This window comes from Drosophila mauritiana, chromosome X (assembly GCF_004382145.1).
Source record: "Drosophila mauritiana strain mau12 chromosome X, ASM438214v1, whole genome shotgun sequence".
In the NCBI taxonomy this organism is placed as follows: domain Eukaryota; kingdom Metazoa; phylum Arthropoda; class Insecta; order Diptera; family Drosophilidae; genus Drosophila; species Drosophila mauritiana.
Genome location: NC_046672.1, coordinates 6,829,068 through 6,844,732, shown reverse-complemented (window position 1 = coordinate 6,844,732; position 15,665 = coordinate 6,829,068). Strand labels below are relative to the sequence as shown.

At 42.1% G+C, this 15,665-nt stretch overlaps 2 protein-coding genes across 2 annotated transcripts in view; one reads left to right on the top strand and one right to left on the bottom strand.

The window, feature by feature from the left end:
• Positions 1 to 15,665, top strand: part of LOC117147980 — a 36,746-nt gene that overhangs the window by 2,291 nt on the left and 18,790 nt on the right. The gene's annotated exons all lie outside the window — the stretch shown is intronic.
• Positions 13,382 to 14,034, bottom strand: LOC117147982 (protein nullo). Its single transcript, XM_033315132.1, has one exon. The coding sequence runs from the start codon at positions 14,021 to 14,023 to the stop codon at positions 13,382 to 13,384; it is 642 nt and encodes a 213-aa protein (XP_033171023.1). The 5' UTR covers positions 14,024 to 14,034.

Here is a 15,665-nt window from a genome sequence, read left to right as displayed (position 1 = left end):
GACGGATTGGTTACAGCTCACCTGGCGCGCTCACCTCGGCTAGGAGCTGCCCCATGGGCTCGGGACCTGTCTTAACTGGCTTACGGACGTGCGACTGTCACAAAAGGGCGGGCTAACCCAGTCCTGGACCCCAGACGTAGGGTACAGACACACGGCGGATCCAGTCCGACGCAATATGGCGACACTAATCTGAGATTGTCAGCGCCCCCTGCTCCGCCCACTTGTTACCCCCCCGCGGCCACCTCGTGTTTGCGTTTGCAGCTGATTAGACGGCGGTGACACTCCATTTAACTGTCAGTGGCAGTGCCTGAACCTGCAACAAAAAGGGCAACACGAACGCCAGCAAGCAGCAGTAGCTAGCTGCAACACGGAAAACAATGATTCCATAATCTGGCTAGCACTCGAAAGGGGAACTCCTCCATTCGTTCCAAGTCAAAGAAATACTAGACTATATTCAAGAGCGGGCACTTGTCTGCGACAATTCAATGCAGCTATTTAAAAAAACGTATAATTTAATCATACTTTCGTTTTCTAAGTCATTATTCTCTGTGTAGTAACGGTTGCATCGGGTGGCGGTGGGCGGCTAAAAAAGGTCCTGCGTTCTTCTTGCGTCAGCGAAAGCTCTCAACCTTGCAGCAATTATTCAGACCGCGTCCATCCATCCGTTCTTCTCACTTTTTTTTCTACAATTATATAAGCTGTGTTATGGGTAATATACAAAGGAATATTTTTAGCTCCACTTAAGGATAAGGAAAAGTGGGCGAGAGAAAGTTTTCCGCCTGGGCGTGGTCTAATGAAGAGTGTCAACAGCAAAGTGAGTAATTCGAATACATTCATAAGGATTTTCAGTGTTTCTTGGCTGCCAAAGGAAATATCGAATCATAATCCCAGGGGCAAAGGTGAAATTTTCTGCGGTTTTCTTGGCCGACAGAAGAAAAATGACATAAAAACGTTTTAACGCAGGTGGAACTGAGATAACGGCTGTCAGGACTTAATGCCGAAAAATAAACCAAAAGGGGGCGTGGCAGGGAAGCTTAACCTGAAGTGAAACGGAATCATTAAAGTGTAATGAGATGTGATGAAAAAGTGTACGGCGAACGCTGTAATGTACTCAAATTAGAAGTCTTCATAAACCAGACATCCTGGGGCATCGAAAAGTGCATAAACTTTACAGAACTCATTCGAACGCCATACATTTTGGGGTTTAGTTTTAAAAACTTGTTTTTTGTTTCGAACATTAACTAAAGATAATAAAAGAGCAATTAGTTTTCCACAACTTCAAGTCGCAAACTAAATAATTATTCCGTTTATGTGTTCGCACATAAAACTCTTCAGCTAGTAAGTACTAGTACTCCTATTGATTTAAGTATTCGGTTAGCATTGGGCGAAAATTCCCTAGCCGCAACTCAAATGAATTTTCAACTGGCGGGGGAAAAATGAAAAATTAGAAATGAAAATAATCGGCGAAAGGGGGAAAAAGTGCGATTGATAGGAGAAAAGGCGGAAAATGTTTACAAACATTGGACGGCGCACAAAAACTTTGTTGTGAAAATAAACAATACGAAAATAACGCGAATGTGAAGTGAATATTGAATACCCTTTGAATACCCTGTTTATCCAGACACCCGTGTGTTGGGAAAATATGCATTGAAAAACATTGTTCGCTAGTATGTAGTTTTCCTCTTTAATTTTTTTATATCTCGTCACATCAAAAATCGTTAATAAAAAATGACTCGTTTTTTTCTCCCTTTAAGTTTGCTGACCGTTTTTATAGCACTTATATTTTACAATTTCTTTTGGCCATGGCAACATTCAAAAGAGAATCGTGAGCGGTGGCATCTTCATCAGCAGCGTCAACAATTTGCCACATTATTACTTGCATATATATATATACACTCATATATATTCAATTGTCCTCCAACGTCGTTGTTTTTTTTTTTTTTTTGGGGAGGGGAGTATATATTTTTTTTGTTTTGCCTTAAGGCAGCAGCATCTGGCTGCTGTCGCTGTTGCAATTTTTCCAAATTTGTCAACTGCTGTGGTCGACATGTCCCAACCACCCACCGAACCGCTCCCATTTTTTCCTTTTAACTAACCAAGGACGCGCATATGAAATGTGTCGTCTTTATTGTGTTTGAGTACAAAAACTGATATTATAGTCGACTAACTGATACCACAGTTTTCAAACTAAGAAAATAGATACAAGCTCAAAAACTTCTCTGCATTATATTTGTATTTATTGTTTGTAGTGTGTTCTTAGGACCTTTCAACGTAATGTATTATGGTATATGAATTGATCTTTTCGCCTGTTTTATACCTATTATATGTGTTGACATGACATCTTGTATTTATTTGAATTTACCTAACAAATCTGCCGACATTTCCAAGACGGCTTAACTTTTCACAAAGAGATCCCACTTTGTTTGTCGTTTAGGGCATTCCAAATGTAATGCCAGATTATCCCCTTGAGTGACAGACTTGTGCGACTCGCTGATACCCTGTAGATAGCGCTTACTCATGTTTGTTCGGCGGCTCAGTGTCCTTTCAACTTTATTGAGATTTCGCCAACTGCTGTTTCAATTTGCCCACAACAATCTTACCGATTAGATACACAGATAAGTTGAGAAGTTAACACGAAAATTGCTTTTCCCACCAGTACACAATTATTATATACTGTACTTACAACGTGCACCATATCTTTTATATCTTTTGTTTGTTTATTAGATTTTTTTGTTGTGCCGCGGGCCAAGAAATAACAATTTATGTGCGCCACGCCCACGAACTGCGACTGACTTTGTTTCCTCTGTTTTTTTCTTTTTTTTGCCATTTGTGACAGTTTACAAGCAGCAAATGAAATAAAACGCGTATTAAAACAATTTCCGATGCGATCCTTTTGCTCCTTTGCCATTTGCGTGTGCACCCAGCGGGCGGTGGAGGGGGTGGTACTTTTTCTCCTTAACCCTTTGCATCCGCACCTCAGGCGGGGGCAACCTTAACCCCCAGAAAGGCAGCCAGCCCGTGGCCATCAATCGGGTTAAAGGCCACACATGAATAGAAGCACGCAATCGAGTTGGGAATTGCTGTTCCCGCGTCGTAATAACGATGATGATGATGATGATGGTGATGGTGATGATGCCCCAAAAGGTCTCGCCACTCAACGTGCAACATGCAATTACAGGCCGAATCAACTAAGTGAAACTTGTGCTTCGATTGTAGTTAATTTTACAGTGGATCAAGTTGCACTTATATCATCACTTGAGTCAATGAAAATATCGTTTCTTGCCAATATCCACTGTACGTTTTTGTGCTTCATGTTCTCTACTTAGGCAAACATTAACACCCTTTGATTAAAATGGAGCATATACATATTTCACGGAACGTGTGCATATAGGCAGTAATTTATACGTGTCAGCACGAGTTGGTGGTATCCAATTCGCAGAGTGGAATTTTCATCTTTTTGGCCAAATATTATTGCGTCGAAAATGTAGCCAAGTTTTGTGGATATACAAAAAAATGTAGCAACTGCTCAAGCGAATTTAAGTAATTAGGCTACTCAGTTTCGCATCTCGAATCTGTTTAGCTCCTTCAAATTTAATTAAGCACTGATAGATCTACTTGGAGATCTGTGATAATTTAGGAATCCCCTTTAAGCACTCAAATTATTTAAAGTGTCTGTGTTTTAGTGCTCGTCTCCTTTTTTCCTAGTACCAATCTCCTGTCGTGTCCTTTTGTAATTTCATTAGTGTTGACAACAATTTCGTTGTTGCTGGCTCTGCTGTTTCTATTATCCTTTATCCTGGCGAAAAATTGAAAGTCAACTTGAGCACTCTCCACCTTGATGGGAATTGAATAGAATGCAAAATGACAGCCACGCCCCGTCGACCCAACGCCCCCGAAAATCCCCATGGAGCCCGGCATATGTGATGGGTTCAAAACGTGACGAAGAAGAGGCGGCGGGCAATCATATGCACTGCACGCAAAGTTTAGCTACTTATTGTATAATGTATGAAATAACAATTGATTATGCGTCTTACTGGTGCACGAAAATTTGTTTTAAAGTAATATTATTACATCAGATAATCCCATCTTTTGAAATCTATTAAAAGCATTACAACTTTTCTGTCTCTTATCATATTTTAAATTTTTTAATGTATATATGCAAAATGAGGTACATTTTATCTCTCCGTGTAGTTCAAGAAAAACCGTAGAAGGAAGCACTTCTGGCAGTTGAGTTTTTGCTTTGAAAGTTAATTAAAAACCCATTGACTGAAGATGCGAATGTTGGGAAAGTGTGAACTATAAAGTAGGGATTTGCCACGCCCCCCGGGACGCCCCCAGCCCAAACACATCACTCACTTTCCATTTGCATTACCCTTTCCCTTTTCCTTTCGCAACGCCTTTTTGCTCTAATTTTCCCTTTTTGCCGAACGCCCACCGAGTTGAAGAAAAGTGGCAAGGAAAATGCGAAGGTTTTGCATTGCATTTCGCTAATGACCAAAATGCGGTCATGTCACACAGGTTGTACAGGTCACAAGTTCTTCTGTTCGGTAGCAGATTGCCAACCAGGTAGCCAACTGGCCACCGTAGCTAATCACCGGTGTACATGTGTCCAGGTAACGCAGTTCCATTCTAATTGAAAGTGTTCTCGTCGGGGGAATTTCGCTTGTCGTCTTGGAGACTTAAGTTGTAAGCGGCTCAATGGATAATTAGCCAAATGACCGTACTCCAGCGATTGCCACCCCTGCACCCTCTTCAAGCCCCAATGACGTCCAAATTGTGGCCCCAAGTTCTGGCCTCCGTCGGTGGCCATTGTTCTCCTGGAGATTCGTTTCCTGTCAGCTGGCGGCAGGCTGCAGTGTAATGGATATATGTATTTGCATTCCAGCTTTATGATGAGTGGCTGCTGTCAGCAGAGCCAAAAACAGGGGGTACAACGTACATACATACATATGTGTTATGCCTATAGGTCATCGCCGACATCTGCCAGAGTTGCCAGCACTTGTAGTGTGCATTACTTTATCCATTGAAATGAAAATTCTTAATTCAAATCATCAACCTATTCCTTTTATTATGATTCCATAGTCCCAAGTTCTTATCCAAAATGGGATTTCTTTATGTTGGCCAAAGCAATGCCAGTAAGAGAGCTCCTGGAATGACATTGATTTCAACAAACACCATATTGTGAGCCCCCACCTGTAACTGGCCAATCCAATCCTTTCACCTCGCCTAAGCTCTGTGATTTGCAAAAAAGGGTTTCACATTTTCCATAGTTGTGGCTGCAACAGCAAAAAACAACAAGAGGGGCTGGGGGAAAACACACAGCAAACTTGTTCGTAGATTTTCCCAAATGAAAAACGCACAATGCAACAGCAGATCTACATACATATACATACATATGTATACAGGGGAGGGGGGAAATGGGGGCAGTGTAGCAACTGAACCAACAAGAGATGCAGATGCAGATGCAGCATACAGATACCGATGCAATGTTGTAGATCCAGATACACAGATACATTTTGGCCATCAGCTCCTGTCGACTCTGTTTAAAGAGATAAATTCCGGACGAATTTGCATTTTCCGTTTTTCTGGCCTACAACATTTGGTTCGCTGACTTCCCCCGAATTGACCTAAACCATTTGCTGTTGCTGGTTCGGATTTGATTTATAATTAAAATCGCCCCTAGAATATTTTCATTTCGAATTCGATTTTCTGCCAAAATGTTTATTTGCTCCAGTGCTCGACGAATTGAAATGTTTGGAAAATTTCATTCTATCCGCCGGAAAACAGTGCGCGCGAACTAAATGTGTCCAAGTTAATTATCACTTTTCACATGATAAATTTCTATTTGAATTTTTATTTATTTAACCCGATTTGTTTACCTGTATGTATTTTAATTTCGTATTTGATTAATTAACTTGAAATCATCTGCCGTGGAAAGTGCTGAAATATTGTTCTATAACATAAATCTAAATTTATATGTTTATTCTGCTGAATTGTGTTTTATATAAAGTTCTTTATAGCCTATGTGTTCTATATTAAGCTAGTAATTAAGTCAATATTAACAGTTAATTAATATATGAATTTGTTTAGGAATATCTCAGTGGCTGCTTTAAGTTATGGCTGCATTAAATTCCATTGCCTTGGTAAGACGAGTCGTTAAATACGCTCGCCAGCGTTTTGCCAAAGGTAAACAAACATTTGGCCATCATCATCAATCAGCTGGCAGTTAACTTCTGGCCCGCACTGTAGTATCGGCACCATCAATTTGCTTTTAGACAAATCCGAAGGTAGTAAACCAAAGCAGATAGAGTGGGTGGTTGTTTATTTGAGTTATGCATATCAAGTTGAAAGGTAAACATGCGAAATATGCCGACCCCAAACCCCGCGGACATCTGCTAAACTTGGCCTCTAATTTGCATATTCGAGCAAATTACAAGGCGAAACGCACAAGTTTTGGGGCCATAATTATGAGGGGCTGTGTTTTATTTACATGCTTCGAAATCAATTTGGCGGCGCAGATAAGCGGCCAAACAATAAACAATCGTACACAGGCGCACGGGCTAAAAGGGTTGGGGTTTGGGGGCAGGGTCAAGGGGTCACCGGAGGGAGGAGAAAAGAGAGTGAGAGAGAGACAGATAGACAGTCGGAACCAAAACAAACAGGACCAGGCAGCCAACAAGCCAGACAAAAGAAGCCGGGCAACCACAGCCGACGGATAAGGGATAAAGGATGGCCAACAAAGGTCAAAAACCAAGTAAGGCGGCGGCACACAGAACAATATCCAAGCCAACCCAATCCAACCCGATCCCACCCAACCATGTCTTTCGGCCTAAAGTCCACACTTTGGAATTTCCCCCGCCACCACGGACTCGGATCTATTCAAGTTTTGAAGCCCCTCGAACCGATTTCGAATGCCTTTGTCTGCGATTTAATTTACTACGATTTGAAGTGGGCCGAATATCTGGCAATCGGTTGTGTTTACCACATTAATACCCAATTGGTTCAATCAGGAAAATGGCAGCAAAGTAAATCGAACTATTTCCACTATTTTCTATACCAAGAACCCAACCATAGGGTACCTGAAATTCGTTTACTTACAAGCTTGGAATATTTAAAAAAAAATAAGAGAGCTTATGTCCTTGGCAATATCCTTTTGCCTTAATGCTTGTCATCGAAAGTTTGATGTGGCTGAGTTGCTGGCCCGCAAAGTTTCCGTGGCCAAAACTGGATTCAATCAAAGGAAACTCGGGAATGTGCGGCTTGTGGCATGGTTGTATCAATCATATAGGGTCTGAATCTGTCAGTTGGGCAATCAGGATAATTGGCTACTTTCGAAGGACACGGCGCAATCGCTGTTTAATAGTTGGTTTCCTCTCAAAAACCTTCTTTCGGGATTTCTCCCTTTCGTAGCCCTTTTTTCCCACTGCTTTTCTGGGCCTGAAATCATAAAATTAAATATGCATATTAGGCGGAGTTGAAGGAATTCCGCTTTTATTTGCTTTTTTTTTGGACGAGGGAAGCTCTGCAATTGACTTAATATCCTTTGGGCAAACAATCAAAACATGGCAAGAAATGATGCTGGACTGAAAATGGTTGCTGAGAGGGCGGAAAATGTGGAAAAAGGAGGCGGTAAATCCGCAAAAGGAAAACGCGGAAAATCGCACCCAGTCGCAGAATGGTCGATTTGCAACGCTTTGTTGCACGCATCCATTGAAATTGTTTCCGCTTCTTTTCCACAATTGTTTTTTCTTGCGATTTTATGCTCGTCCTTCGTACTTCGTCCTTGCTCCTTGGGCTCCCTGCTCTCCATTCGTCTTGCTGCTTGATTTGATGTGTGCAATTATGGCGTCATTTACATTCCTGCCTTCCAAATGGCCAATCCATGACACCCAGCCCCCTTTTTGGACCAAATCTCCATCCACAAATATCCTCCAGTCATTTTGGGTGCACTGAGAATAAACAGTGGCTTCATTTTGAAAAATATAAGAAAATTGCGAAAAAGGCTATATCTATCTAATATATAATCAGTATTGGTGTTCTGCTTTTTCTGCATGTACGGACTTTTCGAACTATTGTTTCAATGCCACCACGCTCGCTAAGTATGCTACAGAATTTTCTTCAGCTTTTCCATTTGTTTTCCCACTCTTAACTTCTTTGCCTTTTTAGAGGATGTGGCACCATAAATATGGAGGGTCTATATAGAGATGGATGATGCCAAATGATGGAAAGAATGGGAGTGCCAGCATTGTGCCGACCTTTATTGTTGTGAATTTACTCGGAAATAGTGGAGGGGTTACTAAAACAAAAGTTACCACGAAAAGTTACTCTACCCAGCCATTTCTTACCAATATTTTCGGCTAAAAACGACCGGTTTGCACACTTTTTTTCGGGATTCCAGACTTGGCGAACGTTTTGCGAAGGTAAACAAGCCGCTAACTTGAACCGAAACAAGTGCAAAGTGAAAGTAAATATGAAAGACAAACAGAAGCCAAAAAATAAATATACGTGCAGGGGAAATCAAGGTAAATATGTATGTATATATGTATACTTTCAAAGGCTCATTGCCGAAACTTGAGAACTTTACAACTTGAGCCACAAGATGTAGCGAAATTGAGCTGCTTTCGAGCCAAGATGGGCGGTCAATTAAAATCAAAATGAAGCCAAATCGAAGTGAAGATGTCGAAAAAATAAATTAATGATGTGAAGGAATCAAATTTCGCCAGAGGAAATTCTCTAACAAATTGAGAAGCAGGCGGAAATTGAATTAAATGCATTTCCAAGAAGTAAATGAGATTAAAAACTAAAAATCAAATGGGAATTTGTAATCAGTTTTGAATTCATATAGTTTCGCATAAAATATAATTGGCTGAGATAAAAATATTCAACGCAATGAATTTATTTAGTAATTAATAAACATTGCAAATTCAATTAAAGCTGTACTGACAGGAAAATCACCACAATATCAATTGCATAGAACTACAAATATTTCAATAAATTCAAATTATATTACAGCTTATTACAAAATTAATTGAACAAATGCAAATTGAACAATCAAGCGAATGAATGCCCAATTATTCATATACAACAAATGTGTGTTCTTTTTGAAATAATCAAAACACAATGTAAAGCAATTAAAAAAGCATGCAAATATGAAAAATGAAATTCCACATAATTAAATAAGAAATAAAATGATAAAGTGCAAATTGGCATAAATATACTGCATAATACATCTAAAGCGAACTCCAAAAGCTGTGCAAATCAGTGTAGATGGAATATCAAGTGATACTGAAGCGGAAATTAGGGGGAAATTAAGTGAAAGTGAGGCGGGCATAAATCAAGCCGCAAAGTGAAGGGCGGGAAAACGGGGAAACCCTCTTGAAACTTCATTTTTTCATTGACTTTTCTCCGAGTTTCCCATTTTTTTCTTTTTGTTGCTTAATTTTCTCGTTTGGCGGCGGCGGTAGCGTTGTCTTTTGCTGGCTTTTTAATTGCCACTTACGCGTTCTGGCTTAGACCAAAAGCCCCGACAAAAGCCCTTGATGCTGGGTCCTGAGGCCTGCGTCCTGTTTCTCCGCCTAATTTATATATATTTTTTTTGTGTGCCCTTTGCCAAACGCTTTTTATCCTTTTGTCATTTGGGTTGGGCGAAGTAAAAGCGGCAGGCGACATAAATTAAACTCAACTAATTGCGTATACGCCGCGTGTGCCTTAAGTGGGCTTTACCAAGGACAGCGGCAAGGACATCGCTTTCGGGGCTTAGTAGTCCATGTTGATCCTGCAGCAGCACTCGCTTCTTATTATTCCGAAATTTTCGCGTATCCTTTGGGGGATTTGCGGCCATGATTTAGTAGTGTGCAGTGTCATTAAAATTTAATTAAATGCCCCGAAAACGCACATGAGTGGAGCAATGCTGACATCGAAATGGGAATTGAGAAACAGGAACAGGACTTCGATGACGCCACATAGCCAGCATAGCCGCGTCCTTATCATTATTACCATTCCTCGGCAGCCGCATTATTACTATCATTATCATCAATGCCAACATATCCGCCTGAGCGCAGCGACATCAAATGAAATTCGTTTTGTCGCCGAGCTTGTAATAATTTATAACACGATGAACTTGTCGTCCTCTCCACGGTTGTGTCCTGCACACACACAAACTCACACACACACAGCAGCAAACACCCGCAGACAGTCACGCATATATGCAAATGAACTGTGTGCTACCTTATATATGTATAGTACTATCCGTACATGACGTACCGAGATAGGCTGCGGGAAATTTGTAGTCCTTTGTATGTTTATAATTTCTGCAAGCTCGGAATTTATTATAAGTTTTTGGGGCTGAAAAATGCAAAATTATGTTAGTATAGCGAACAAAGTGCTTCCCAAATGTGGTATTTTAAAATGAGTTTTGGGAAATTCTCCTAATGCCTGCTTTACCGCAGAAAAAATGATGTTGTGGCACACAGTTTCTGAACTGAAATTAAACTACACTCGCCTGGTTTTATTTCTCAGACACTTTTCCCATTTTGCAACATCTCAATCTCAATCTGAATCTGACTTCAACGTCTTGCTTTCAATTAGGCAACTAACCAAGTCATGTTTATCCTTATAGTATACCCTAGATAAATTGCCCGGCGCCCAGTAGAGGAAAAAAGCCGTCACATCGTCATCATCATGATTGTCATCGTCATCAGCGAAGCATGATAATGATAACAATAACAAACAAGCGCAGCGGCAACTCTGGCCCGAAAAGTGGGGTTTCTTGGGAGGCCAGTGGATGCTGTGTTGGCCCCTGTGGGTGGTGGTGGGTGGGTGGTGTGATATAAAGATTGTTGCCATATTGCTATCATTTGCACACAATCAGCGTCAACGTCAACGGGATGCGAAATGAGTGAAAAAAAGGCAGGGAAGCGAAAGGAAAGGAAAAAGCGGGACTGAGGGTCTGAGGTCAAAGGGCAGCTGCCGGGTGGGCGGGTAATGTATGCAAAAGGCTCAAAGAACCTACTAACAACCTCCCAACCACCCATCAACCTGCTGGAAATCCGCCTCGAAGTGAAGGAAGTGAAACCATTCGACAGGATGAGTCGAGGATGAGGCGGAGATTGCTCGTCGTTCGCCTACGTTGCCGCCGACCAAATTGCAGATAAAGTATAAATAAATTTAAATAAATAGCGTAAAATCAAATTTCCTAGAACAAAATGCACGAGGGTATCCTCAAGTGGCGCTAAAATTTCCATGTGCTTCAGAAGAAGGCAAATGGAAATGGTGGCCAAAAGGAATTGACTGGCAATATAATCATTAGTAAAAGAGTGAGCTGAATGCAAAACGAGTGTGTTTAAAATTTACGCATAAAGTGTGTTTTCTATGAGAACTGTTAGCTAAAAGGTTATTTAACCAATACTAATTTAGCTAACAATGTCTTGAATTTAAATATTGTTCTTGCACTCGAAATGCTAACAAAGGCAATTTCCAGTTCTGTTTGCTCCTGTGACACACGTTTTACCACACATTTTAGCGCGGTCCGTAACCGCGACCTTGACTGTCGGTCTACCACCACCCACCTCCCACCACTTCTGTCCAACATTTGCCTATAATTGCCTATTAGTTTTCATTTGTTGATTTGGTTTTGCCTGCACGTGAACCTAGGTTCCACTACTGATTTTCGGTTTCGCTTTAGATATTGATATTGGTTTGGTTCTCGGTTTATGGTATTGATTTGGTTCTATATATGTACATATATAGTCCATAAGCTAATGGTCAAAGCCTTGTCATCCGATCAATGAGGGTTAATAGTCGGCTACCAAGTGGGGGTCAGAGTTCATTCGGAAAAAGGCTCGCAGAACTTGGGCCACACACTATATTCATTAAACAAATTAATATTACCTAAATATGCATTTCTTTCAATTAAATTGGACATATTTTTAACATGCTTTTGTACATTTCTCAAATATTTCGATGGTTTCTGATTTGTACGACTGAAAATCCTTTGCACTCTCATATTTTGATGCCAACTCTTTGGATGCTTTTGGTCAAAAAGCCAGGGTGCGTTGGCCAAATTGAAGCATTAACATTTGGATTGTACGGAATTTTGTTTTATGTCGTATTTCTCCCATTTCGCACCCATCCATTTCAATTTCTTCATGTCTCGGCCATTCTGAATAATCTTTTTTTTTTTTGGTTTGCCAGTTCGTTCAACTTGGCGACGACAGCGCCACAAATATTTCATTGGGGCATTTGCATTTTTTTGGGGGCATTGTTACGGGTTCATTCTTAGACCCCTTCCTTCCAACTCCCAGCCACATTAATTTCCCGGGAAAGGCGACCACTCTAAGTGCGATTGGGGAAAGTGCATACATAGCTGGGAAATCGAAATCAAGAGAGGAATCATTATTCATCCGCCGCTAATCTGCAGCTTGGCAAATTGGCTGGCTGAAGATGAAAGTGAGCTGACAAAAAGTAGAAAAAATAATTATATATCATATATATATTACGTACACCGAAAGAAATTTTTTTTACTAAAAAAATGTACGGAAAAATTCGAATTTGTTTAAATGTGCAATTTTCAATGGGCTTCCGTTTGTTGTGCTCAGTGGAACCGAGAAGCAAATAAGCAAGAAAATCGGACAAGGCCTCGAAGAGCTTCCCTTGGCACCAGCGCTTTTCCCGCCCCCGCCCCTCTCACAATTTTCCCGCCCCCCTCGCCTCAAGTACTTGCACATTTTTCATTTCTGTCTGCCTTTTGTCTGTTTTGCTGCACCTCTTTTTTTGCTTATTTTGGTAGGGGGGCTTTTGTTATGTGTTAGTTGGCAACTGATTAATTGACCCCCCATCACTGTGCCACGCCCCTTCTGACCCTGTCCCCGATTTTGATTCGGATCGAGTGTGCGTTATGAGTTCGCGTTATGCGTTCACTTTTCTTGCAACAATTTAATTCGCTAAAAGAAAACTGGGAAAAACGCGCGGCGTTGAAAACTATGCCGCCTCTAATTGGCATGGGGAAAAGTGAAAAACCGAAAATCGGAAAATATGCTAAGCGGCAAAATGTTTGCGGTGGCAATCGAAGCACGTTTGCCATTAAAATTGCACTTTTTCAGATTTAACCTGTTGGTCTTTCGTTGGCCAAATGAATAATTCATGCCACTTGCCGCACTAAATGGATGATTTTTTTTTGGTCTCGCTTAAAGTATTTCGATTTATCACTGTTTGTACGGTAACACAATAAACACTTAACTAATAAATACGAATAAATAATAAAGTGGGCTGCATTTTTCGGTTTAATTTTCAATACGAATTTTATTCAGGATTTTTTAGGGCTTACGAGCTATCACAATATTGGCTATACAAATAACTTTATCTTATAATTTTTCGCATTGTCTCAAACCTTCACCAATCGCTCGCGGCGCTGGGCAAAGTGGAATCCGCCATAGTAATCCTCCAGATCGCGCAGATCCCGCTGGAACTGAGCGTCCAGCTTGGCCTGTTCGGCCTTCTGGCGGGCGGATGGGCGTCGCACAGGGGCGTGGCTGCGCAGACTCAGGCGGCGGCGGACTTTCTGCCCACCGACCATGTCGTAGAGCGGAGACTCCGGCGAACTGGAGTCCACCACCATCAGACACCTCTTGGGATCCGTGTGGGAGGGGAAGCCGCGTGGCGTGGTCTGTCCGGCCATGGCCTCGCTGATGTCATGGAGACGCGGCTGCTTTTGGGCCAGGTGCTCGAAACTGCACTTCCATTGGGCGTAGCGGCGATCGGCTGTGTTGGATGAGGACTTCTTGGTGGGCGTCAGCAGGGTGCCGCAGGATCCGAAGGACGAGCAGCGGGGCATGGGACGCAGGAGTTGCTTGGAGCGCTTGCTCAGTCGCTTTTGTTTCCTGGCCGAGATGCTCAGCTTGCGGACGACGAGTCTCTGGATTTTGCTTATAAAGCCGGGCAGGGGAGTGCAGAAGATGCCAGGATTTGCAGGACTGGTCGAGTCCTCGACGCTCTTCACCTTCTCAGCGGAATGTGTGCTGCCCATCTTGAGTTTTCTTGAGAATGGTATGGTCACAAGTTGGTAATATATTAATATATATTATATTGTTCTCGAGAACGTTGTTAGCGTTGTAACTGTTGTTGGACAACTGATGCTGATTGCCACCGAGCGCCGGGCATATATACCGAAAATCTGAAAGGATCAGGTACCTGGGCACCACCCTAATAGGGATCAGGTCTTATTCGCTACCCCCGCGACCTTCATAAAATCCTAACCCCTAGCCCTGACCATAATCCCCTTGTTTTGCATAGTTTTATGAGGCAACATTTGGCCACGATTTCGGGGTTTTGCAAGAGTCGCGATTCCATTTTATTGCCCCTGCAATCCTTGCACGTGCAAGGGAGCTTGGGTTGCGATGGGTTAACTTGAGGGTCGCCATGCGGATGAGGCTGGTCGCGCAGGCAACGGGCATTTAATGGCCTGTCATTTGCTGTCGCCTGCTGCTCGCTGGCCAGGATATCCAACATCCTCGAGACATAATTGCCCGCCGTAAGGAGCTGGTTAGTGGGCGGCTGCAGTTCTGGTTGGGGCGAGGTGGCCATGGAGTGGCATGGAGGTGAAGATGGAGGCGGTGGTAGTGGTACAGCCACTTAAGACTTGGCTGTCATCGCAGGAGGAAATTCTTAATGAATTGCAGCAAAGCCATAAAGGGAGCAAAGTGCACAGAGAAAAAGAACGGGGGCAGTTTATAATACAACTAGCCCGAAAGTGTAGCAATTGTCTTAAGTAATTTAATGCTTAATGCTTTTAGTTACATACTATGATGTAAGGTAATGAAGACTGCTAAGGAACAATAGTTTCTACAAATGTGGTTACAACATTGAGAGCAACCCTATGATTTCTCGCTGTGCACTTGGATATGGGGCGTGGCAGAGGGGCGGGAGCATAGGTGATGGCAAGGGGTCGAGGTTCGAGGTCCATGGTTAAGCATCCCAGCAGAATGCTCGCTTTGTGTGTCAATCAGCCTTTGCATGTCAGCAATGCCTTCATCAATTCTCCCTCTGTTTATATGTGTGAGTGAGTGAGTGTGTGTGTGTGCCTGGGTTTGCTGGTGTGGGTGATATATATGTGTGCGTATAAGTAATTGCGTGGGCGAGGACATAAGCGGCTTTGCCTTCATTATAAGTGGACATATGTACCGCGGGCTGTGCAGTAAGCCAGTCGAAGAAAATAATGAAGCCCAATTATAATGCACAGGTACACTGTAAGAAAAAAAAAAGTATAATAAAAGAAGTGGAAATAGGCAAATGCCGTGAAATGCTGAACAAGGATATCACCCAATATTTTCTTGCTGTGCATAAAATCGCCTTTGTTACCCCGTCGACCACTCGTATTTCCCATTAATTAGGTTTATTGGGGAAACCCCCTGTTGGCCCTGAATTCCCACTCAGCTTCCACTTATTTTGCAGCATCGATGCAACCTCTAATTGTATTAAAATTGAAACACAAAATACCTTCTCTTGTTCGCTGTTTTCCTCTGGAAAATACGAGGCCAAAGGACGAAGGTCATTGTTGGGGGAATGGAAAATGCGGCTTGTGGCCAGTAGTGTCTATTTTCCGCTTTTCGGAGGAACAAAGAGCAATGCAAACGAAAAACTGAAAATTCATTTGAAAATACCCGGCAGTA